This window comes from Artemia sp. Qi Xiang Cuo, chromosome 6, assembly GCF_049724085.1.
Source record: "Artemia sp. Qi Xiang Cuo chromosome 6, ASM4972408v1, whole genome shotgun sequence".
NCBI classification, from domain to species: Eukaryota; Metazoa; Arthropoda; class Branchiopoda; order Anostraca; family Artemiidae; genus Artemia; species Artemia sp. Qi Xiang Cuo.
This window is the reverse complement of record NC_142799.1, coordinates 22,684,288-22,711,936: the sequence shown is the minus strand read 5'-3', so window position 1 is coordinate 22,711,936 and position 27,649 is coordinate 22,684,288. Positions and strand designations below refer to the sequence as shown.

At 36.2% G+C, this 27,649-nt stretch overlaps 1 protein-coding gene across 5 annotated transcripts in view; it reads left to right on the top strand.

Moving 5' to 3' along the window:
- Positions 1-12,112, top strand: part of LOC148950998 (thioredoxin reductase 1, cytoplasmic-like) — a 106,811-nt gene extending 94,699 nt beyond the window's left edge. For all 5 annotated transcript variants that reach the window (XM_089090540.1, XM_089090541.1, XM_089090539.1 and 2 more), the window contains 3 exons: positions 3,075-3,305; positions 8,093-8,227; positions 11,688-12,112. In XM_089090540.1, coding sequence (XP_088946666.1) covers positions 3,075-3,305; positions 8,093-8,227; positions 11,688-11,756 — 435 coding nt within the window. In that variant the 3' untranslated portion in view covers positions 11,757-12,112. The remainder of the gene's footprint in view (positions 1-3,074; positions 3,306-8,092; positions 8,228-11,687) is intronic.
- Positions 12,113-27,649: the final 15,537 nt, after the last annotated feature.

Sequence of the window (27,649 nt, the reverse complement as noted above, 5' to 3'; positions counted from 1 at the left end):
CTTAAAAAAAGTAAAGAGCGGGCAGAAATAAAGTCATATAAAAAGTCAAACTTAAAACGAGCAGATATTAATGTGAATCAGTTATGAAATTTAAAACAAAATGAAATTGAATAGACAATTAGAGTGAATAGGCAAGCCAAAGTTTAAAAGAACAAAAATCGCCACTAACAAAAACAGGGCTTGAAATTGCACTAGACCGTATAATCTCCAGTCAAATGGGTCCCCTCCCAGATTTTTACAATGACCTTTCATAAAATGTAATTGGAAGCTATTCAGGGGCATAGAAAGGTCGTCTGACACCCGGGGTGGAATTTCAACTTGCCCTGTTTTGGATTTTTATTTCTGAACCGTTAAACATGCAATGAACTTAGTCTTTACATTATGGAAACAAAAAAAAAGAAAAGAAATGTAGATTCTGAGAATTTCTGTATGAAAGTCATACATGTGTAAAATAAAAATATAGGCTAAGTATGTTTTGGGGGTGTGTGAGATTCTTAAAAATATGCAATGTAAATAAAATAATGCGTAACAAAGTACAACATTTTAAAACGTAGTTTTTGGACTAACACTTTTATAACAGTCATGTTACATTATATTGGATCAGAATAACATGTAGTGTAATAAAAAAAAAAAAAATCCTTTTACTTAGAACCAAGGTTGCCACCACTAATGATTTATCACTATTTGCAGTGATTTTTTTATATTGCCTAAACTCAAAAATCACTAAAACAGCGCATAAATCACTAGATTATTGAAGAAAATCACTAGAACAATCAACAAGTTGCTAAAATCTAGTAATTCTTTTCCTCGCCGGGTGGCAACCCTGCTTATAACCTCTCTTTTCTAACTTGAGATCACCACACCGATCTCGATAGATAAAATAGCTAAGCGAGGAAGTCGAACATGGCTCAAAGTAGATCTGAGAAAGCTTTTAATAAGCTTGAATTTAGGAAAATTCCTCTCACAAGAAGCAACGGAGACACTCAGCGCTAGGTAAAGCTTTAATCCTTAAGTTAGATTAGTTGTAGAGTCTGAAAGCTATATGAAAGGCACTTCACTCTTTAATAAGCTATTGTTTGTTCTTTGGCTCTTGTAACCGCATCAAAATATGTTGGAATTGACCATATTGCTGTTTACCTGTCAAATTCTCCGTAAAATTAATTTCTTGTTCACTCCTAATACAATTAAATTTGTGTAAAAGGAATTGAATGGGGAATAATTTAATTTGAAATGCCTTGTTATTACTCAAGAGACTTAGCTTAATCACGGAGAACAGTCTTTTAAAAAATAACATTCAAAAACTGTTAACCTTTTTTCTGTCTAAGTATTCTCACAGAAGAACCACTCGGGCTTTAAAAAGGCGGAGTTAATTGTCTCTCCAGAAATTTTATTTCCTTGTCTTTCTAGATTTGCTGCTCTGCGTTAAATAACCCAGTTTTCAAAGGTGGAGCTATTTTTTGCTTCTGAAAAAGGAGTAATCAGAGGGGATTGTAAAAATCTGTCACGCGGAAGTCAGTTTTTTTTCTGTTTTGTTCAAGTATGAAGTTGTTTTAGGATTTTATTTACTGTATTATGGTTATTAGTCTCGTTTCTCATCAATGTTGCGAATGTATAATATTTTGTCAAATTAAAGAGAATTTATTTATAAAAAGGAAATAGGCGGTAATGTCAGGTTGAAATTTTCCAACGCCATCTAGTTTTCAGCGGTTTTGTTTGACCCAAAATTGCTGCATTTTTGTCTCTTTAAGTAACTTTAAAACGTTGGGGAGAGTAAAGGGAATTCTGGACCTATTAAGTCTCGGGCTTGCCATCTTAAAGTCCACTAACCTGCTTAACCTACAAGGATTATCTCGAACTAACCCAGGCCTTCTTACTTCAGACTGAATTTTGACATTAATAGTTTTTGAACGTAAAAAATGCTGAAAAGTTATCATTTACAGAGAAATTTCAGCTTTAATCTTACTGCATTACAGATTAAACCTAATTTTCTTAGAAATGATATACTTTTTAATTAAGTCACCAGACGCTATATTATAACTGGTGCTAATACTAACTCCTATATTCCAGTGTTAAGTCTTCGAATATCTAACTCCTCATTAGTCTTCCTTTCCCTTTATTATTGCTTTATTTTTGAGTTGATTATACTTCCATCCAAACGGATAGAGTTAAATTTTTTACGCAGGGAATGTACAAATGTCAGCAGCTCAGCAAATATAAAGTATTTTATAAACATCTAGTGCTCATGCGGATCTTCTCCTCATTTCAAATTAAAGGGCTTGATCTATATATTGCTTAGGTCAAATTTGTAGCTAAGGTTTTCAGCGCCCTGGGACAACCTCAGCTTTTGTCCCCCCCCCTCCACCATGATTACCACAATATAAGTAAACAGAAGAAAACCAGTTTGGCGCCCCCTCAAAGGCCGCTCTCTGGGGCAGCCGTTCCCCTTGCCTCTCTTCTAGCTACGCCAATGGTTTACATATAAATGAATAAAGGTACAAAATTCATGCAGAGATTGTGCAAGATGAGTCATTTATCCAAATATAAAGTATGTTATTGAGCGTTGCCAGACTTAACAGATAAATTATACCGGTTTCTGACCAAATTGTACCCAAAAGAGTATTTGTGGTACAACTATAGCATCCTATGTCGGTTCTCACTTCACAGACAAAATACTAGAATACACTGAAAGGCAAGCATTAGTATATTATTATTATTATTGATATCTCCATCCTGTCAGAAACCTATCTGAGTAATGCTTCTCATGTGGAGATTAGTTTAAATAGGAGTGGTTTCTTTTTGTGTCAAGTCGACACAGATCCATTTTATATTGCTTAAATCCCTCATAGGTAACTTGAAGAGTTTGGAAATTTGAAAAAGAAATGACCCAGCAAATACAGCCCAAATGCACCAGAACTTGTAAATTGTACCCAAATCGTGCAATTGTACCGCGTAGGCAGGGTCTGGTCTTATCAGATATGTGGTAATCGTGCTAATTTGCTCCACATGTTATAGTACTTTTCATTGTTGATTCGTATAGTGTTTATATCCAAACGGATAAGTAAAAAATTTTGCAGAGATTGTACAGAGGTCAGGATACCCATATGGATTATATCAATGTTCCTACAACTGTTTTTACACCGATCGAATATGGCTCGGTCGGATTCTCCGAAGAAGCCGCCATTGAAAGATTTGGTGCTGATGATATTGAAATTTACCACACAAGTTTCACACCTTTGGAATACACATTGCCGAAGAAAGGAGAGAATGTCGGCTATGCCAAGCTCATTTGCATCAAGTCCTTAAATGTAAGTAGTTTCGGCGGAATACCTTAAATCAGGTATTTTTTCCAAGACCACACTGCCTTTCTATGACGAGCAAACAAACGTTCAAACGAGGATAAATCCATTTATTAGACAGTGCAAACAGATACAAAAGTCTGGATATTTCGATCACGTATACACGGATCGTCATCAGCAGATATATTAAAGCATTGAAATTAATGCTTTAGGATCTCTGCTGATGAGGATTGCTGTATATGTGATGGAAATATCCAGACTTTTGTATCTGTTTGCACTATCTAATAAATGGATTTACCCCCTTTTGAACGTTTGTTTGCTCGTTCAGTCTAAATAAAGGGCTGAGAAAATAATAATAAAAAAAAAAACGAGAATTTAAGGCCGGTGGATTTTAGAGAAGAAAATGTTTTACGAATTAATGATCTACGGAGCATCAAAACGTCATAGCGAAAAAACAAGCAGTTTGAATTTAAAACAAATAAGCTTAAAAAATAAAAAAAAGTTTAAAATCCAAAAAAGTAACAGAATAAATAAAAAAAATTAAAACAGAATAAAGATAAAAGAAAAATGTGTATCTACGATTAATCTATTTCTATTCAATCCGGGATATAACTAAAATCAAACATTGACAAAAATAAAACACAAAAAGGACTTTTTTTACATCATAGCTCTCTCCCTCACCTCTCCCCCCCCCCTATCCTCATCGCTCTTCATGCGCATGTCCCCAATGATAGCTAAGATTTAAGAGGTTAAAATAAAAATATGAATCTACAATTGAGCTACTTCTATCCAACATATATATATATATATATATATATATATATATATATATATATATTATATTAGTTGGTAAAAGTCTGGAATTGGGGCTATTGAGAAGCAAACTTTTTGAGAAAAAATTCTTAATTTGTAATGTACAAAATAATTGTAGCTAACACATTTTGACTACAGGCCTTCTGTCCTTTACCCCCTCCCCCTAATTTGCAAGTATGTAGCCCAAATTACATATTTCCTGTACGTTTTGCCATGCGTCATTTTGTTTCAACCCGTCTACCATTAAATTGAATCAACTGTGACGAAATCAAATAAAAAATATATTATTTGGGCTATATATTTGGATATTAGGGTGGATTGGTATAAGTAAATTGGATTTGCAGTCAGAATGTGTTAATTACAATTATTCTGCATATTATAAAGTAAGAGTATTATAAAGTATTTTCTTAAGATGCCACTTGATGGGTTCCTAATTTAATCACCTTGGAGTAATTTTTTTTGTGAGTTACAACATGACTGGTGAGTTCATTTTTTAAATTTTCATGAATCTCCTCTTTACCCTTCTTTTTTTCATTCCTCCCTTGCAACTTGCCTCGGTCCTCAATGATAGCTAATACCACAGGTCATAAAAAAGCATTTCTGAACTTGATGTTTAGTCGTTCTGTAAATGAGAGCCCAACTCCTTTATATCAAGGCCTTGAATTAATTAGTGGGAATGTTAGTACTACTACTAATAACAACTCACCGTGGCACCAAGCCACCTGTGGCTAATACAGCAACGCACGCCCCTCCATCCTTCCAAAAAATTAATGGTAATTATACGTGAACAGCAACAACTCTTCCTTGTGATTGTGTGGTTTGAACCTGAGCACCTTATTTGAAGGGTTAGAAAAAATATTAGTAGATTTGTTTCTATATGAATATCATGGGTTTCGCATGCGCACTTTGATTGTTTATCACTTAGTTGTATTTTGATCTGATATTATATATTATAATGATTTTAGACAATCAAACAGTTCGTGGTAACGAACTGTGAGTAAGGAGCGACCCGGCTCAATAGTAACTGAAACTCTAAATAACGAAATTTTGATACCAATAGATACATCAAAAGAATCAGATTTTAATGCTGATCTTAAATATATTAATTTCATCGAGTTCAGTCTTACCATCAAAGGCCACGCGCCTGAGAAAATTTGCCTGATTTTCGAAAAAAGAGGGGAAACACCCCTTAAAAGGCATATAACCTTAATGAAAATCACACCATCAAATTCAGCGCATAACAAAACCCAACTGTAGAAATTTCAAGCTCATGTCTACACAAATATGAAATTTTTTATTGTTTGCCAAAAGAAAGATCACGGAAGTGTGTTTATTTGCTGTTTTTTTGTTTTTGTTTTTTTCAGGGGTGATCGCATCGACCTAGGGGTCATAGAATATTGGGAGAGGGCTCATTCGAACGGAAATTAAAAGTTCTATTGTCCTTTTTAAGTGACCAAAAAATATGGAGGGCAACTAGGCCCCCTCCTACGCTAATTTTTTTCCCGAAGTCACCCGATCAAAATTTTGAGATAGCCATTTTGTTCAGCATGGTCTAAAATATAATAAATATGTCTTTGAGGATGACTTAATCCCCCAAAGTCCCCGGAGTGAGGGCTGAAAGTTAGGAACTTTACCCAATGTTTACATATGGTATAGGCTATTGGGAAGTATACAGACGTTTTCAGGGGGGATTTTTTCTGGTAGTGGGGGGGGGGCCGGTCGGGGTTATGTGGGAGGATCTTTCCATGGGGGAAGGGACATTGCTATGAAAGGGGCACCGAATTTCCCAGCATTATTTAAAAAAACGAACAGAAATTAAATAAAAGAAACAAGTTTTCAACTGAAAAACTTTTCAACATCAAAACTTAAAACGAACAGAAACTATTAGCCTACGTATATGATTGGATTCACCCCCTAGTCAATACCTCGCTCTTTACGCTAAAGTCTTATAGTACTTCCATAAGAGCTGTTTATTCTAATTAACGGCCTTTTTGATTATTGGCTCATTCTTAAAGAATTAAAAAAAAAACTCGAACTTTAGTGTAAAGAGCCAGGTACTGACTAGGTGGCGAACCCCATAATATACGTAATAAAAATATACGAATATAGAAGTTCGTTACGTAAGTTAATTCGTAAGTTACGTCAGAACAAAATTTCGAGAAAGCCAATTAGCCAAAAAGAGGAAACTTAATATGCGAATTTCGTTTTAATTATTCACGTACGGTGAGCCAAAATCAAAGCTGCATTAATTCAAAAACGTTCAGAAATTAACTAAAAAAAACAATTTTTTTTAACTGAAAGTAAGGAGCGACATTGAAATTTAAAACCAACAGAAATTATTCCGTATATGAAAGGGGCTGTCCTCTCCTCAACGCCTCGCTCTTTACGCTAAAGTTAGACTCTTTCTCACAACTCCATTTTTTAAAAAAATAAAAAGACTATAGCGTACAGATCGGGGCGTTGAGGAGGGGACAGGACGTTTCATATACGGAATAATTTCTGTTCGTTTTAAGTTTTAATGTTACTCCTTGTTTTCAGTTAAAAAAAAACTTGTTTTTTTAGTTAATATAAATAAGAACTGTTTTGGTAAATGTCAACTCTTCATGAGGGTAACAATTTTATTTTGAAATTTTTGTGTTGTCTTTGAATAATATACATGGCCAAAATAATTCCAAAGGATGAAAGGAATATTTTGCTTACCTGTACAGTGACAGACAGTAACACGTACAAAGTTTTCGCTAACGGGTCGCCGTCCTCAGCAAAATAGCAAAACATACCATGCAATTAACGACTTTAACATGAGATGGATAAATTAATAATTCTTATTATTATACTGGAAAAAAATGCCAATTGTCACCAAACATAGTTGGCACTTTTTTTTTTTGTGTGTGTATGTGTGTCAATAATAGCGCCAGTTCCTACTCTCTCAAGTTACCCATACTCTTTCGTAATATCCAGAATAAAATCTTAGCGATTTGTATTAATTATATTCCTCCAAAAATTATGACTTGAGTCAAGATATGCCTTTTTGGTGATAACTTTTCAGTAAAATTTCAGGGATTTGTGGGGGCTTTTTTAGACCATTCGTTGCGGCTTGAAAAAAAAAGATAAAAAGCGCGTAACTGCGTTAAGAGGTTACCCGCTCCAGAAAATTAGTGAATAATTTGGTTCTATCAGTGAACTCAAAAAGGCATGGAATTAGCGCGATATTAATATGCTATTGATGTTACTAGATTTAATTATTTGTGAGTATCTTTTAATTACGGTAAGGATATATTGACCTGAAAAAACACTCACATTACGTGATCGCCAGTTTATGTCTCTAGAACTATTTAAGAATCAGCTTTTTTTTTTTTTTTTTTTTTTTTTTTTTTTTTTTTTTTTTTTTGGCTAAATCAAATATTAGTAATAACTTAAAAGAGTAAGAACTGGCGCTAGTGGTGACAAAAAAAACCTCAACACTATCTAGCATTTATGATACTTGGCATTTTTTCATTGTTATAATAAGAATAATTAAATAAGTTTGTTTATTTGGTAAAATTGGTATCGTAATAACTCTCTGATCTCAGTTCCTGACAAAAAAAACGATTACTAAGCATGAAAAATTGCTAAGTGTCGTCAAATGTTAGATATCGTTGAAGTTACTTGTACATTTTTTGGGCATTCTCCAATGGTGTTAATTATAGTTCCAAGTAGTAGTCAGAATTAAGTCTTATCAATATATATATTAATTTTTTTCTTCCAAGATTTCAATTCGAGTCAACTAACAAAAAGAGATGTGCCTTTTTGGTGGTTTCTTTTTAATTGGTAAGGATTCGTAATTTAAAAAAAAAAAAACAATTTATAGTGATCGCGAATGTGTTTATGTGCCTATACCTTTTTCGAAGTTTTTTTTTGTCTGTTAAATATTCGAATGAATGAACATGACGGTTGTGTTTAATACATTGCCCAATTACTTCATCTTGATGGGTTTTCTTCTCTAGGAAAGGGTTGTGGGTCTGCATTATTTCGGACCAAATGCAGGTGAGGTCACTCAAGGGTTTGCCTTAGGCTTAAAGCTGAACGCAACGAAGGCCGACTTTGACAATCTTGTTGGAATTCATCCTACTACAGCTGAGGTAATGCGCTTGAATTTTATTAGTGTTGATTTTTGTTAAGACTTAGTTACGTAAATATTTTTTTTTATTTTTATTAAACCTCCCAAACTGAATATGGCGATACTCATATGTGTCTACTACTGCTGCTACTCCTACTACTAACAACACATTGTAGCACCAAGTTGCCTGACGCCAACATTTGCTACACACGCTCCTCCTCCATCCCAATTTATTCAAAGCTTCCCTCTTTAAACCCCCCCCCCCGTCCAAAAAGTTCCCATTTGCATTAACTCCTTCATTACGACCTCCTCCCGTTCAGGACAACCTGCTTTTCCTTTGGCCCTAGATGGTTGCCCCAAAAGGACGATCTTTGGCTATCTATCATCCTTCATCTGTAGAACGTGTCCTAGCCATCTCAACTTTCCTCTCACTATAGCTCTAGAAAGGGATAGATCCAGATTTTTTGTACCGCTTACTATTTGGAATATGGCTTAGTAGTAACAGGGCTGTCATGAAAAAGGTGTTTGACAGGCTGTTCTTAGGAATTTTCATTCTGAAGAAAAATAAGATTTAATGTGAAGCATCTTTGCTATGACTGTGTGTATGCTTCATATATCTAAAACCTGTATTCTAGGATTTATTCGGGGTGCTATAAGATATCCCTTATAACAGAACTTAAAGAGAAAAACAAAAGAACAGTTTCAATGTCAAAGCGCCTCAGACTGTTCGTTTTAAAAATACCGGACGAAAGTGTTGAGACTGTTCTTTGGTTTATTATGCATTCAGTGTACGTTCTCAGACTTTTTATTTTGAAGAGAATTTCCTGCGAAGTTAAATGGATTTGGTAAGTTCTCTTGAAATTTCAAAGAAGAGTATGCGCTATGTTTTTCTTATTTTTTATGTCTGTCGTCCCACTGCTGCTGTGACAGAGGCAATTATAGATGAGGGACAGAGGGGGCACTTGCCCCGGGCGCAAAAATTTAAGGGGGCACAAAATTTTGAAAATTAATAAATTGAAAATCATTTTGTTGATAAATCAAAATTTTGTTAAAATTTGGCTTGAAAATTTTTGGGACACGGGGAGGGGAATCTCTAATCAAGATTTTTCCCCGGGTCTAACGCTAGATAGCGGGGAGGGTCCTATTGTCTACGCCAGTGCCAGTTCCCACTTTTGGAAGCTACCCATACTCTTTGGCTCAATCTCCCAAGCAGCCTTTCATCAGTGCTTGGTATCTAGCCGCACGCGTTACATATCCGTCAAGCATAACTGTATCCTGATTAAAAGTCCTGTTAAAAACAAACCTTTGAGTTTAATTTAGTTATTGTAGGAAATATGCTGATGGTGTGGGATCTGAGTCCAAGATTTACTGGTGAATCTTAGGCTCAATTCCTGCGCCAGCACCGAGTCGTCCAAGCAATTATGTTCAATTTTTTTTTTTTTTTTAAGGCCCTTTATGTAATTTGTTTGTCCTTATTTGAAAGTGTATGATACAGTTTGCATTCTGTATGTATGCTAGTTAATTCTGCAAAATACGGCGTTTTTGATAATTCAGTTGGATTTGTTATAGCCAGAAATGTCGAATTTGACTCCAAGTAAGAATCTTTTTTTTCCGTAAGCATCACTTTATCTACAGAAAAGGTTATAAAATATAAGTCTTATAGCACTATAGCCATCTTAGACAGGACGGAGTAAAGTTTTGTTTCTTTGCCCTTTTTTTCTTCTTCTTCCTCACTTCTATGATCCAAATTTCTGGACCTATCTTGACAGTCCTGGTGCCAATCGGTGCTTGTAGAGCTCATTTAATTATATATAATTTTAGGGGGAGGGATATTCTTGAAAGGTTATAAACTTGGAAGATATGGAATCTAGAAATTTTTTAGCTCTCGAACCTTATGGTTTCTCCAGAATTCTTCCTATTTTGAAAAAAAATGTGTGGTTGACTATGTTTATATTAATCCTCGAAATTATCTTCAGAAAACTTCAAATTTTCATAAAATAACATATTTTTTGGCTTGAGTTTATTAATTGCCAGTTTAGTAGTTCAGATATTTCTGGAACTTAAATTTGTAGTGATTATAGCGAAATTGATCCCTTGTGAAGTGATTTCCTTTGGTCGCTGTTTAAGAAACTACAAAATCGGTCAGAAAGGGGGGAGCATGCAGTAAGGGGGGAAGGGAATTTTTTATTGTTATTATAAAAAGCATAGTCATTGAGCCCCGAAGAATATAAAAAGTTGGGACTATGCATGTTAACTTCTTGTTCAATAATGTTAACTTTGTGTGTGTTTTTTTTTTTTTTACCACGATCCAAAGCACAAGTTTTAGAGGATTGTTAGCCGGATATACACATGTCAGTTGGTCATACACTGTAAATAGGCCTTTTAGATGGATTTTCTAACATTAGAGTGATTCTGGTGCTGAAACAAATATCTTACGCCCGTGCTCAGTGAACAGATAGGTAAACCAGATTCATGTATTATGATTGAACTAAATTTTTCCTTAATCTTTTCTATTTGTTTTTTCTTTTTTATTTTTTTCCATTTGACGTCTATGGCATGACGTCATCATATACTGAATGGTGCTGATCCCATTATAATCATAATATAAGTTTTGCTTTTTACGTCATTTATGGTTATAACCTACTGTGATGACGTCATTTGAATTATTGTATACGAAAATGCAGTTCTTCTTAAATGATTTATTTTATTTTAAATATTGTTTTTCGTTAATTACAAGACACTATATGAAAGAATTCCCTGTAAAATGGTCCCTTTAATAGCTCTATATGATGTTCCAGTGTCCCTCTAGCTGCGGAGAAAGAAAAAAGATACTTCCGATGCAGAATTTTGTGATTGCAGCCACTTTCCTTGTTGTTCAAGCCAAGGGACTATAAGTTTCCTTTGTCAGGTTTTCGGCCAAGGCGGTTCCAATGGCGTACTTTGTGTTCCGATCTGACACCATTTTTGAGACTTCGGGCCATTTTTTGTTACTGTGGGACGTGTTCGTTTTTTACTAGGTTACAGATACCGCTTCAGCCACGACTTAACTGAGCTCTGTAAAAACCGAATCCACGTTGGTAGTGCAAAAATGAATTCAGCTATTATCGTTTTAATTTTAAGACACGGATTCTCCACTAGCTTTTCCACGGGCTTTCCACTGGCTCTCATCACTTAGTTTGAGCACAAGAACCACTCAACCGATGTTTCTTATCGATCTAATGAAGCGTGTCGAAGTTTTTCAGTTTCGATAAATAAAACATGAGATAATTAAACAGACATTAATGAGTAGGAGCGGAATCAAAACGTCAGCCCTAAACAGTTTTAAGAACCTTGCCACCAGCCTCGTTATGCTCAAAGTCATTGGGACTATGTCAAGGAGCGAGGCAAAATACTTAATATAAAAAACCCGTCCTCTCTCTCCCTCTCTGTTTCTCTTTTTCTCCCTCTCCTTTTCTCTCTCTTACTCGCTCTTTTTTTTACAGGTGTTGACGACTCTTCGAATCACGAAAGCATCTGGCCAAGATGTCCTTCAGAAAGGTTGCTGAGGTTAGAGTTGCTGCTTTTCGCTCATTTTAACAATGTGTTTATGCTCCGATCCCTTTTATTTTTCATACTACCTGCAAGACTAGTGATAAGTTTACTCTTTGGTGTTAAGACGGAAATCTCAGTATGAACCTAGGCTTTTATTGAAGGACGGAGATAAATACGAGTGAATAGCAGCATTCAATGGTCTTTCATTCGCTTTAAGTCTGTTCACAGATTTTATGACGGTTTTGCTCGAAACCATTTATGGTGGGCATATCCTGATGTGAGAGCTGATGAAAGTCCCCCAGTGCTTTTTTGTCATTAATTTTGTTTTTACTTCTAATCAGGCATTAGAACCTGAGCAATAAAGTTTGAATTTGAATCACTTCTTTTCAGTTTTGCTATGAACGAGCACTTTAGAAATCGAATGACTAAGGCTGTATCCTGTTTTTTTTCTTAGGGGGGAGTGTTTTTTTGGAGGGGGTTTTACAAAAAAAACACCTAAAAATGTGTTTACTTGCATTTTTGTTACGCTTTTACTAGTAGATTTCCAGAGGAGGTTCAAACCCGGTACAACCCCCCCCCCCCTTCTCACCCCCTGGATACGGCCTTGCGAATGATTATGATTAATTTCTTCTTTTTTTACTCTCTCTCTCTTTATCAAGGGTTAATATAAAAATTCTAACAAAAAACTTTGTTTTTACCTGCTGTTTAGTCTAACCTAAAATGCTTATGTGCAAAATATATTTGTTAGGATTGTCATGTGTTAGGATCCCCATGCTTAGGATTGTCAAAATCTACAAAATTTTCGAAAAACTTTTTAACCAGAGAATTGGTACATTAAAATCAAAAATACTAATGTATCTTTTCGAAAATCTTTACCATTCTCCCTTTTCCTTACGGACTTAACCCATTTGACTTCTGAACGGTTGAAATGTTCTAGGAAGGATTCTATTAATCGTCAACAAGGAGTATGGACGTTTAGGCCTTTATTGGCGAATAGTTAACCCTCATTTTATATAGAAATATTGCCCAGTTGTCCGCAAATATGCGAGCTAATCAGAGAACACTTATGCCGCTATTTTGAGCAATCTTCATGTATTCTTCTTATGAAGGCAGAATTTACATCGTATTGGCGGTATTTTTGCCCGTTGTGCAATTCCCACTTACCAATCACGTCCAGGATTCACATGGGAAATCGAGGGGCACCAATTCACAAGCATAAGGCAGGGTGGCTTGGATTTTCTTATGAAGATACAAAGGGTGTTTTTTGAAATTAATAAAAAAAAAAAACTTTCCGAAAAATAAGTTTTTCAATGAAAAGTAATGGCTATTTTAAACTTATGCTCAACAGATACAAATACCTTTTAAATTCAAACTCAACACGACCAGAAATTACTATTAAAGAATAAATGAAACCCAAAACGAACAGAAATTAAATAAGAAATCATAGCAAAAACATACAACAAGTAATAATATAAATGAATAAATAGATTTTAAAGCGATTAATGCTTAGATTGAATATGAAAATCAAGCTTAAACCTAAAAAAAAAATTTTACTATTAAAGTATAAATGAAACTTAAAACGAACAGAAATTAAATAAACAATCAATGCAAACAATCATACAATAGATATTAATGTAAATTAATAAATAAATCTTAAAACGCGTGAAACTATGCAAATCAAACTTGAAACGAACAAAAATCACTACAAACAAGAGTTTGGGTATGACCTCCTCTCACTGTAAAAGTCTTAAACCTACTGCGTCATTGGCGCTTTACTGAAAACCAATTTTATGATAAATATTTTCTTTTGTACTCAATATTGAAAATAAACATTAAAATCATAGTAACATTTTAAACTGATGAGCTTTCAGCAATTAATATCATTATGCCTCAAATATTCAGTTTAATTTATTGGCTTTTTAAAGTTGTTAAAGACGAATATAGTTTCACTACAAATAAGTGTTTGTATACTGCCTCCTTTCCTAACTGTAAATAAAAACCAAAAGCCTACTGCATCATTGGCGCTTAACTGAAAACGAATCATATTACAAATATTTTCTTTTCCAGTTCTTACAGCATTGAAAAAAAAAATACAATTACAGTGAGATAAATTCTTGAACTGATGGATCTTTCCACAATTAATACAATTATGAATAAAATATTAGTTTTGTCTTTGTTTATACTTTCTAAGGCTGTTAAATACCCATAAAGTTTTCAGTAAAGCGCCAATGACATAGCAGGTTCTTGACTTTTACTGTGAGAAAAGGTGGTCATAACCAAACTCTTGTTTGTAGTGATTTTTGTTCGTTTCAAGCTTGATTTTCATATTCAATTTAAGTTTCACTCGTTCTAAGATTTATTTATTAATTTACTACTAATACTACTACTAACAACTCACCGCAGCACCAAGTCGCCTGAGGCCAACACAGCTACGCACGCTCCTCCTCAACCCCAATCTATTCAAAGCCTCCCTTTTTACACCCGCCCACGAAGTTCCCATTTCCTTTAAATCTTTCTTTATGACGTTCTCCCACTCCAGACGGGAACGACCTGCTTTCCGTTGAAAAAATGGGTTTGTGTCAACCTCGGAGTTTTTATTATCTGATGTTTGAACTATTTTTTAAAAAATAGCTCTCTTAAAATTTTTATCGGATGGGTTTGGGGGAAAAGGGTGTGTGTGGACTCATTAAGCTTCGGTCTCTTTTGACTCTTTAAAAGTGAACTAGAACTTTCTATTTTCAATCAAATGAAACCTCTCTGAAGTTTATACGAGTATCCCTTCTATAAGAACCATATATATCCCCAGAGTATAACTTACAACGCCTTTCTCTGGGCCCCGGGGGGCTGTGTCGACCCTGGAGTTTTAATATCTGATGGTTGAACTATTTTTAACAAAATGGTAATTTCAAATTTTTATCGGATGGGTTTATCCATCTGTCTGAAACGAAATAAGGTTTGGCGTGAATGTTTTTCATTGACTACTTTTTCAACATTTTCTGAACAGATTGTCATAAGTCAATGCTCTACATTTGGATTGATCCATTGATTTTAAATAACTTATTTTTTTCAAATGATTAAGTAGTTATGAAACGAATTATATTACACATATTATGTTTGTACAACATGTGTCGACCCCGGAGTTTTTGTTATCTGACCCTTGTTTTTTTTTTTTTTGACAAAATGGGTACCTCAAAATTTTTATTTGATGTATTTGGGGGGAAAAGGGGGTGAGGGAGGGTCTAGTCGCCCTTCGATCACTTTTAACTCTTAAAAACTGAACTAGAACTTCCAATCAAATGAGCCCTCTCTGAAGTTTATACGAGAATTCCTTCCAAAACAGCTATATATGCCCCCCGGGTATAACTTCTGATTAATTAGTATACATAATTATTATAACTAATGATTAATTAGTTATAAAACGTATTATATTACAAATATTATGTTTGTACGACATGTGTCGACCCCGGAGTTTTCGTTTTCTGACCTTTGAACTTTTTTTTTAACTAAGTGGCTACCTCAAAATTTTTTCTGATGTATTTTGTGGGAAAAGGGCGTGGGGGGGTGGGGTAGTTGCCCTTTGATCACTTTTGACTCTTAAAAGCTGGACTAGAACTTCCAATTTCCAATCAAATGAGCCCTCTCTGAAGTTTATACGAGAATCCCTTCCTGCCCCCAGGCTCTGGAGTTTTTTGTCGACACCACAGTTTTGTTATTTAGCCTTTCAACTATTTTCAACAAAATTGTATTTTTAACCCTTGCATATAAAGCACCTCTGGGGGGGGAGGGAATATTAAAAAAAATATTGAAGCTATATAAGATTTATTCATTCATTTATGTTTGCACAGGTTATCTTTATGTTTGTAAGATAGTTAATTTTAATTTCTGTTCGTTTGGGGTTTCGTTTATTCTTTAACAGTAATTTCTGGTCTTTTTTAGTTTTAACTATAATAGGAATTAATTTCTGTTGGACCTGAATTCAATGTGCCTCTTTAATTTTCTTAGAAAACTTCTTTTTATGCAAGGTTTTTCTTAATTAATAATAATAAAACATTGAAGCTTTATGGTCTTTGCTATAGACAACTTAATTACATGCCTCTGATAAATCAAACGTGATTTTTTCACGCAACAATGAATGGATCGAAAAATAGCTTCAAAATACAGTAGTTAGAGTATTTCATTTGTTGATGCAGAAAGAACAGGATCGTTTTGATTAGACCATCTAGTTCTTATTAGTGTATTTTGATGTGTCTTAACATCCCTTCGAAATTTGTTGAAACTTTTAACTGTCTTCCCATACAAAACTTTACCTTATTAAAGTCTTTGGGGTGGGGGCAGCGTAGTTGGCATGAAGAAGATAAGCTTTACCGTAGACAGTAGGAGCGGGGGGAGGGTGAGGTCTTTTAACTATCTAAAAAAAAAACTATCTCGAAGGTCTTATTGGATGAGTCTGAAGAAAAAAGGGCTTGGAGGGGGGGGGCTAGGTGCCCTCCAACCTCTTTTGACTCTTAAAAGTGAACTAGAACTTTCAATTTCCAATCAAATGAACCCTTTCTGAAGTTAGCACGAGCATCCCTTTCATAAGACCCATATATGCCCCCAGGGCATAACTTACAACGCCTGCCCCCGAGCCCTGGTGGGGTGTGTCAACACTAGAATTTTTGTTATATGATCTTTGAACTATTTTTAACAAACTAGCTGTCTTTAAATTATTATTGGATGCACTTGGGAAAAAAGGGTTTGGGGGGGGGAGGCTGGCTACCCTCCAATCTTTTTTTAAACTTTAAAAATAAATTAGAGCGTTTAATTTTAGATCAAGTGAGTGGTCTTTGAAGTTAATACGATTATTCCTTCCATAAGAGCCAAATTAATCCCCAAGACTCAACGTAAGGCCCAAGCCCCTGACGACGGTGGGGTGAATGTCCTGCTCAAACGTATAATTTACAGAACTTTCAACTACGTTGAACAAAATGGCTGTATCAACATTTTGATTGGATGTATCTGGGAAAATGATGAGCTTGGACGGGGTATCAGTTACCTCAGAACTACTTTGGACTATTAAAAAGGGAGCTAGTCATTTAAATTTCTAATCGAATGAGCCCTTTCTGAAGTTTCTACGACAACGTTGTCTATACAAAACCTTATATGCCCCCAAGGCATAACTTACGACCCTTGCCCCGAGGGCTGTGGGGGAGTCGTCATCCTCAAAGACCTAATTTCCAGAACTTAAAACTACGTTTAATAAAATGCCTGTCTCAAAATTTTGATTGGATGTGTTTAGGGAAAAGGTGGGCGTGAGAGGGGGGTTAGTTGCCCTCAAATCACTTTCAACTATTAAAAAGGGCACTAGCCCTTTGAATTTCCAATCGAATGAGCCTTTTTTGAAGTTTCTTTGACAACGCCTTGTATAAAAACCTTATATGCCCCCAGGGTATATCTTAAAACCCTTGCCTTGAAGGTTGTTGGGGAGTGTCCTACTCGAAAACATATTTTCTATCTGGAAATCAACTACGCTGAACAAAATGGCGGTCACACAATTTTGATTGGATGTGTTTTGGGGAATGATCGGCGTGGGGGGGGGGCTAGTTGCCCTCCAATCACTTTCGACTATCAAAAAGGGCTCTAGCCCTTTGAATTTCCAATCGAATGAGCCTTTTTTGAAGTTTCTACGACAACGCCTTCTATAAAAACCTTATATGCCCCCAGGGCATAGCTTATAACACTTGCCCTGAGGATTGTGGGGGAGTGTCCTCCTCAAAAAATAATTTCTATCTGGAAATCAACTACGCTTAACAAAATGGCTATCTCAAAATTTTGATGGGATGTGTTTCGGGGAATGAGGGGCGTGGGGGGGCTAGTTACCCTCCAATCGCTTTCGACTATTAAACAGGGCACTAGCCTTTTGAATTTCCAGTCGAATGAGTCTTTTTTGAAGCTTCTCCGACAACACCCTCTTTAAAAACTTTATATTCACCCAGGGCGTAACTTAACACCCTGCTCTAAAGATTGTGGGGGAGTGTCCTAAAAAACTTAATAACTATATGAAAATCAATTATGCTTAAAAAAAAGGGTTTCTCAAAATTTTGTTTGGATGTGTTTGAGGGAATCATGGGCGTGGGGGGGGGGGCTAGCTGCCCTCCAATCACTTTCGACTATTAAAAAGGGCACTAGTCCTTTGAATTTCCAAGCGAATGATCTTGTTTTGAAGTTTCTTCGACAACGCCTTCTATAAAAACCTTATATGCCCCCATGGCATAACTTAAAACCCTTGCCCTCAGGGTTTTGAGGAAGTACCCATCTCAAAAACATATTTCTATCTGGAAATCAACTACGCTGAACAAAATGGCTATCTCAACATTTTGATTGGATGTGTTTGGGGGAATGATGGGCGTTGGGGGGGGGGGGCTATTTGCCACTCCAATCACTTTCGACTATTAAAAAGGGCACTAGAACTCTCGATTTCCAATTGAATGAGCCCCGTTTGAAGTTTCTACGACGACCCCTTTCATATGAAGTGCCTCTGGGAAAAAAATAATAATAATAAATAATAAAACATTGGAGCCGTATGGCCTTTACTATAGGTGACGCTACAGCGTCGCCTCTGATAATACGAGCATCCATTTCATAAACCCATATATGTCCCCAGGGCATAACTTACAACGCCTGCCTACGGGCCCTGGTGGGTTATGTCAACACCGAAATTTTTGTTATATGATCTTTGAACTATTTTTAATAAAATAGCTATCTTAAAATTTTTATTCCATGCATTTGGGAAAATAGGGTTTAGGGGGGGGGAAGCTGGGGACCCTCCAATATATCTTGAAGCATAAAAAGTGAACGCGAACCTTCAATTTCCAATTAAATGTGCCCTCTCTGAAGTTTATGGGATAATATTATCTATGCAAAACCTTGGTAGTCCCCAGGATCTAGCTTGTAACGAATTCCTTGAGGGCTATGGGGGAGTTTTCATCCTCAAGGACCTACTTTCCAGAACTTAAAACTACGTTTAATAAAATGGCTATCTCAAAATTTTGATTGGAAGTGATTTGCCCTCAAATCATTTTCAACGATTAAAAAGGGCACTAGCCCTTTGAATTTCCGATCGAATGAGCCTTTTTTGAAGTTTCTGCGACACCACCTTCTATAAAAACTTTATATGCCCCCAGGGTATAACTTAAAACCCTTGCCTTGAGGGTTGTGGGGGAGTGTCTTCCTCAAAAACATATTTTCTATCTGGGAATCAACTACGTTGAACAAAGTACCTACTTCAAAATTTTGATTGGATGTGTTTGGGGGAATGATGGGTGTGGGGAGGGGCTAGTTGCCATCCAATCACTTTTGACTATTAAAAAGGGCACTAGCCCTTTGAATTTCTAATCGAATGAACCTTTTTTGAAGATTCTACGACAACTCCTTCTATAAAAACGTTCTATGCCCCCAGGGCATAACTTAAAACCCTTGCCCTGAGGGTTGTGTGGGATTGTCCTCCTCAAAAACATACTTTCTATCTAGAAATCAACTACGCTGAACAAAATGGCTATCTCAAAATTTTGATTGGATGTGTTTGGGGGAATGATGGGTGTGGGGACTAGTTGCCCTCCCATCCCTTTCGACCATTAAAAAGGGCACTATCCCTTTGAATTTCCAATCTAATGAGCCTTTTTTGAAGTTTTTACTACAACGCCTTCTACAAAAACCTTATATGCCCCCAGGCCATAACTTAAAACCCTTGCTCTAAGGGTTGTGGGGGAATGTCCTCCTCAAAAACATATTTTATATCCGGAAATCAACTACGCTGAACAAAATGGCTATCTCAAAATTTGTTTGGATGTGTTTGGGGGAATGATGGGCGTGGGGGGGGGGGAAGCTAATTACCATCCAATCACTTTCGATTATTAAAAAGACCACTAGCCCTTTGAATTTCAAATCGAATGAACCTTTTTTGAAGTTTCTAAGACACCACCTACTATAAAAACCTTATATGCCCCCAGGACATAACTTAAAACCCTTGCCCTGAGTGTTCTGGGGGAGTCTCCTTCTCGAAAACGTCTTTGATATAGGGAAATCAACTATGGTGAACAAAATGTCCATCTCAACATTTTATTTCGATGTATTTGGGGGAATGATGGGCGTGGGGGGCCTAGTTGCCCTCCAATCACGTTCGACTATTAAAAAGGGCATTAGCCCTTTGAATTTCCAATCAAATTAGCCCGTTTTGACGTTTTTACGACAACGCCTTCTATAAAATTATGATATGCCCTCAGGGCATAACTTAAAACCCTTGCTCTGAGGGTTGTGGGGGAGTGTCCTCAAAAATAATTTTTTTTCTATCTGGAAATCAACTACGCTAAACAAAATGGCTATCTCAAAATTTTGATTGGATGTGTTTGGGGGAATGATGGGCGTGGGGGGGGGGGCTAGTTGCCGTCCAATCATTTTCGACTATTAAAAAGGGCACTAGAACTCTCAATTTCCAATCGAATGAGCCCCCTTTGAAGTTTCTGCGACGATTCTGGGGGAAAAAATTAATAAAACATTGGAGCCGTATGGCCTTTACTATAGGCAACGCTACAGCGTTGTCTCTGACTAGGTTGGTGATATTGTTATTTTTTCGATTTTTTCAATGAAAATACCAAAAAATGGTGTTTACACTTTTGGGTATTATATTGTTATACTTTAATTTACAGGGCTATCTAGCAATCCCTTGCCAAATTTCATGTAAGAAACTGGTGACGAGAAGTAAGTATTTTGAGCTTACAATCTGGAGGTGCCGATGACAACTGTGGCATCAATTCACGGAAATTGGGGGGGGGGGGGTAAAAATGTTTGTTTAGTGAAGATAAATACTTTCTAAGACAATACTGGAGATGCTTGACAAAATGAAAAAAGATTTAAGAAGGGAAAACGGTAGTATTTCTTGTCAGTAAAAAAAACAAAGGAAAAATATACAGATATTTCAGTTCGACCGTTCTCAGTGCACAAAAGTAAATGAAGGCTATATAATATACTGATAAATGTCCTAAGGAAAAAATAAAAACAAAACGAATCTAAAAAACAAAACACCAAATTAAAATGGGCCTCTCCCAGCAGCGTGAGAGCTCCCAGCAACACGAAGTAAAAACGATTTTTGTTTTTTTTTTTCGTTTAGTTTAATAAAGATGCAAAAAAATGTGTTTCTTTTATATTTCCGGGGAGGGGTAAGTCTTATTTTTTAGTGAAGCTACCAGAGAGGTATTTTTCAAAATCTAGGAGGGAGTAGTTCCTTCTACCCATTAATTGGCGCCTCTTGAAAACACATAACTTTTGGGTACTTTAATCAAAATAGTATTCTCTTTATTTTAGATTGCTCTAAGGTCAGATCAAAGAGCATGGGAAATTGAAAAGAAAAGAAGCTCATATATATATATATATATATATATATATATATATATATATATATATATATATATATATATATATATATATATATATATATATATATATATATATATATATATATATATATACACTGGTGAATGTTCGGAATTCCTTTTTCTCTGCTTCCATTCAATTAGCTTTACGAGTCAGCTTTTTCAGTCTTATGCAACCTACGATGGTAAAAGTTAAAGTTAGGTTAAATTTGGTTCTAAATATCAGAAATGGGTTAGAAACCTAACTTAAGCTAACCTAAACCGACCTAACCTCGTCTAACCGAATCTAATCTAACCTAATGTGTCATCATCAAACCTTGCATTGAATTGAAAAATTTGACTGGCAACGCTGACTAAATCCAAGGAGAAAAAAAGGTATTTCGGACATTCACCGGTGAATGTCGACATTTACCAATTTGTGGACATTCACGGTAACATATATATATATATATATATATATATATATATATATATATATATATATATATATATATATATATATATATATATATATATATATATATATATATATATATATATATATATATATATATACATATATACTAACTTATGTCATTTGCCATTGCAAGCAAAATAATGAAATTAATTATAAAAAACTTAAATAAGAACTATAATTTCTTTGTCTACGTTGTTTTTGTTTTTTTTCAGGCCTCTTCAGGTTTTTTCTTCCTCTAGTTAACACTGCTGTCACTGGCACTAATAGTGAAGTTTGCTCTCTCATCTATTTCGTTATCTGTTAACATTAAAAATTAATTGTCTGCTAAATTTTTCTGCCATGTGTAAAGCTCTTCTTATTTCTTTATTTGTATGCCTTTTATATTGGCAGATGTAATGGTTTACGTAAATTCCAAAGATAGACGATAAATGTTGGTACATGGTCTTTCAAGGAGGCACACTTGTGCCTCTATAAAGAGGCGACACACCACAATGTTAAGCGATTTCAGGTCCTATAGGTCGCAGAGAGACGGCGGTAATCGCATTTTGTAGCCCAAGCTCAAACTAAGAAACTTGCAAAATTTCATCCTCCTCCGACTTTATCTTCATGGGGTAAACTGGGCCGGAAGTTTGGACCCTCCCACCGCAGCCCCCCGTTAACAGTGTCCTATTGGGCTGAAATTTATAGGTTAAGCTTTCCTCGGGCCCGGGAGCTTATCCTCAAAATTTCAGCTTAATCCGATCACTCCTTCCCTGTTTTCAAAAAACCAAATATCGACACTTAAGATTCATCATCATTTCTTTTTTTTTTTGTTAGCCACGCCTACAGGCCACAGTTGGCCCCGGATCCGGTTGAATGAAGACTCATTCGAAGCAGAATTTGACCTGTTAGGGCCTTTTGATATTTTCAGACCGAAAAAATTATCCCCCGAATTTACATTTACGAAAAACCTCGTTTTCCTATATTAGCCCAGGTTAATTTTTCCCTCCACAACCCCCCCTTTAACGTTGTTCTGATCGGGCTGAAATTTAGAGGATAAGCTTTCCTGGGGCCTGGGAGCTTATCGTCGAAATTTCAGCTCAATCTGATCACTCCTTCCCTGTTTTCCAAAAACCACATATCAAGATTTTTGGGAATTTGCTTGCGTCGAAAATACCTTCTATTTGCTAAACAACAATTACTGTTGTGTTTGTATAGTCCAGCGGCTGAGACTTCAGACCTTCATGTGGAAAACTCGGGTTTGATTCACCATCAGAGCAACTTTTTTATATACTTTGAAAAGAAACTCAGTTTCTTTTTTAAATTATTTGAAAAAAATTACGTTTTCTAAAGAGTTAAAGAGGCTGAGTTACAAGGTCGACCCTTAAAACGTACAGGGATTAGGAGGCACAGTTGGGGGGCTGTTAAAGAGGCTGAGTCACAAGTTCGAACCTTAAAACGTACAGGGATTAGGAGGCACCCTGTACGACGTGATTTGAGTATTCAGGAATTAAAAGCCTTAACACAAGAATGTTCAAGAGCGGGGGGTTTGGGGGCGGCAGCCCCCCAACTTTAACTCCTGACACGATCAGCTAACAGTTAGTCAAGCAATAATAAGTAATAAACTGTACAAAAACGTGCAGAAATTATTTGAAAAAAACTACGTTTTCTAAAGAGTTAAAGAGGCTGAGTTACAAGGTCGAACCTTAAAACGTACAGGGATTAGGAGGCACAGTTAGGGGCTGCCGCCCCCAAACCCCGCTTTCGCAGCCTTTAAATAAAAAAAAAATTTAAACTGAAAGTAAGGAGCGACATTAAATCTTAAAACGAACAGAAATTATTCCGTATATGAAAGAGGCTGTGCCCTCCTCAACGCCTCGCTCTTTACGCTAAAGTTTGACTTTCTCACAACTCTTTTTTTAAACAATAAAAACTTTAGCGTAAAGAGCGAGGCGTTGAGGAGGGCACAGCCTCTTTCATATACGGAATAATTTCTGTTCGTTTTAAGATTTAATGTCGCTCCTTACTTTCAGTTTAAATTTTTTTTTTATTTAAAGGCTGCGAAAGCGGGGGTTTGGGGGCGGCAGCCCCCCAACTGTGCCTCCTAATCCCTGTACGTTTTAAGGTTCGACCTTGTAACTCAGCCTCTTTAACTCTTTAGAAAACGTAGTTTTTTTCAAATAATATTAAATAACGTGAGAATACACATAGAGAAAATAAGGTAGCACAAGAACAACTAGCTACGACGAAGGCGAAAGATGGACTGCCTTTAGAAATGAACCAAGAATATAACTTTCCTGGAACGGAAGTTCCAGGCCTGGGAACGACCCCTTTCCCACGACTAGCTTTAGTCCCAAGATCTCCCCCCTAGACCGCTATCATTGACACATAAATACCCCACTAACTAAGAAATGAGATACCCGGAAAAGCTTCTCGAATTGATGTTAAATACTTTACAGATTCTCCCCCTTGTTTTAAGTTAAATTTCCCAAATTTGGCTTATCCCCTTCTCATTAAACCCCCAAACTATAATTGAATCCAAAACATTCCCTTCCCAAATTATTCACTTCTCGCCTACCAACATTCTACAGCATGAACTAGTAAACAATTACATAATACAAACACTACACACTACTTGCATAAGCAACAACTTACATAGTATAAACGAACCACACTAACAACAGTAGTCGGAAACTGGATATTGCAACACTTCATTTTTCTTTCTATACTTTAAAATAGACTTGTTCCCCACCCCCTGAATTTGATGAGGACAAAGAAAGTTGGGGTTACGTATAAACCTTGAGTTAGGGCAAAAGGAATGACCGGGAATGGTTAATTAATCCTGAAAATACCAGCGACAAATAAACGAAATTGCAGAAACTTTAAAAATCATACCATGCTGCAATGACGTTAAGATATTATTCCCAATAAAATCCTCGGGGTTTTATTGCTGCGGAACGCCTCGGTTTAGACCTATTTGGTTTTTCTCTACTAGCTTGTGGTTCGACAAATGGCAGTACTACTGTTGATATCTCTACATAACTATTAGCGCTACTCACTAAAACCATCCTGTGAGGCATCAACCTCCTCCCACTAGACCTCAAAACCAGCACCCTTTCCATCTTTTTTTCTCATCTCACGCGACCTCAAAACCTGTTCCCTTTCCCTGGGTAGCCAAACCGCCCTGCGAGGCATCAGTACAATCTCACAGTGCAACAAAAAAAAAACATCCCGTGAGGCACCAGTACCATCCCACGGGACCTCAAAACCAGCTCCCTTTTCCTGGTTATCCACCCCGCCCCGTGAGGAATCAGGACAAACTCGCTTTACACCAAAAAAAAACATCCCGGGAGTCATCAGTCCCAACACACGGTACTTAAGAACCAGCTCCCTTTCCATGGGGTGCCAAACCGCCCTGCGAGGAATCAGTGCCATCTCGCAGTGCCTTTTCATTATCATTGAGTCCAAATTTCACCCTCGTCAGCGCAGAAAGAAATTCATCGGAAAAAGAAGACGTGTCTCCTTTCCCCACTATCTGTTCTATCTGTTCATATTGTACGGCAACTTTATACGCATCACCTAAACAAAAAAAAAATTCTGCACTATTCTCTAACAAATACCGTTTGTAGGACGGTCTGATCCACTCCTTGAATAAATTAAGAGCAAATCTTCTAAGAACTACGCCATCCTCCCTGGCTTCTAAGGACGCCCTACATGACCTTCCTAATTTATGCATCCTTCTAGTCGATAGATATACCCTGTCATCCTTAAATTTTAGCCGCGCCTACAATCTCTGCAACCATTTTGCCTAGTATTTTGCCTGCGGCATATGCTACAAGTAATCCACGTTTTAAACTTGACAAATTTATAATCGAGGGGAGTCAAATAAAATAAATGGAAATATGCCATTTTCTCTCCACTGTTTTACAAAATCAAAAGCAACCTTTTTGCTATATCCAGTTTCCGCCGGATCGAGAATAGGAATAAAAACTGACATATTGAGGTCAAAATTTGAAAAAGGAGTTATTCTAAAAATTTAAATATTTGTTTTAAACACCGTTCTTTAATTACGTACGCTAAATTTTGGGCAATAACTTCACTTCTAACAACAAGGGTCTAATAAAATTTACTGGGTTGTTTAGTCGTGTTAAATCACTTACGAAAGATAGTCCGTTCCAAATCCAATTGTAGTTGGTCTCAATTAAATCACTAGCGTCAAATGTAGTCACAATTGAGAATTAATTTTCGATTATCGAATTCCAAATTTTAAATTTTGGTTGGAAACTGTAAAATGTCTATCACACGTCGACTTTATAAAATCAATTAAAAAAAAACCACCAAACGTATAATGGCTAAATGAAGATAGAAATCGACTGGAGACTCTCAGTTGTAGAAATTTGAATTAGTAGGTAGAAGCTATCGCGATGAAATCCATATTAGGCATTGTGTAACAGCCTATTTCAAAATGTTCATTTAAAAGAAAGTGTTTCTCAAGAAGGCGCTTTGAATAGAAGAAAGTTCAATAGCTCTTAACGAATCGATGTCTTATTAATCAGTCTTTTGTAGTATTTGCAGCTCAATATCACAGCCTGGTAGCGGGCGAAATACTCTTCAATATGTTGCCAGTATTTAGCATAAGATGTCGTAAATATTTATAACGGTCACTCAAATGCCACTTGGAGGTTTTCCCCTAGTGATATACGCTCCACTAGTTTTAACCGCTTGCCACCACTCTGTAAACCTCTTTTTAGTTCTTTATTTGTATGCCTTTTATACTGGCAGATGTAATGGTTTACGTAAATTCCAAAGATAGACGATAAACGTTGGTACATGGTCTTTATTAAATAACGTGAGAATACACATAGAGAAAATAAGGTAGCACAAGAACAACTAGCTACGACGAAGGCGAGAGATGGACTGCCTTTAGAAATGAACCAAGAATATAACTTTCCTGGAACGGAAGTTCCAGGCCTGGGAACGACCCCTTACCCACGACTAGCTTTAGTCCCAAGAACTCCCCCCTGGACCGCTATCGTTGACACATAAATGCCCAACTAACTAAGAAATGAGATACCCGGAAAAGCTTCTCGAATTGATGTTAAATACTTTACACATGATTGAAGAAAGAAAAGAAAATAGACTGAAGAATCCTAAATCAATTAGTTAGTTTTAGGTCGAATCGTAGTGCCAAACTGGAAGGAGGTTGTCCAAATAGGGATATATAAAACTGTAGGAAGTATGAGGACAGTACACCGCGTCGAGATAATAGTTTAAAAAATAGTGAGCAATATAAAATTGGTAATTAGGGCTCCAAATGTACTTCTTACTTACTTCTTATGTTTAATAGTAATGGCTCAAGGAAGTCTGATTGTCTGAACCAGTTCAGTCAATGTAATCGGAGGCTAAAAAGAAGCATTTGAATTTAAGAAAAAGACGGTTATAAATTGAATTCATGTGTATTCACTTGCAGCTTATTGATGTGACCTTCTCTCTCTTCTTGGACATCGTTTTAGTTCTGCTACTCTTTCCTGTAACAAATTCCCTACTAAAGTGGGGTCATTCCTGTACTTAAGTGGGTTAGGATAATTTTCGCTAGATCATTCACTAAGATTTGGTACATGAGGGGAACTAAAGAATATCTTGCGGAAGTCTGAAAAACCGGAAGAGGGGTTTGTCATTGCAAGTTTATAGTTATTTGGATTCTTTCTGAGAGAAGGTGGATAATAATTTTGCGCAAGACGGCTAGACAATAGAGTTTTTCGAAATCAAAATAGCGTATCGTAACCCATGTTGCTAACGCTGTTTTGTTGACGCTGATAAAGAATATTGTTGAATTTTTAAGTTACGAAAATTTGACTTGTAAAATGAGTTTGATGTCATTTTCAGGAACCTGAATTCTTGTCAAGACTCAAGGAAAATGTTTTTTGGCGTAGTAGTATAGGTTGGTAAGTTCCAAGTCATCATAAAACAACATAAAATCTTTATTCATGTCTGCTCTCATAAATTTGCCATAGTTAGCGTGAGCACCCACTTAGCGTTTTGGAGAATCTTGTTGATAAGACGCGACACC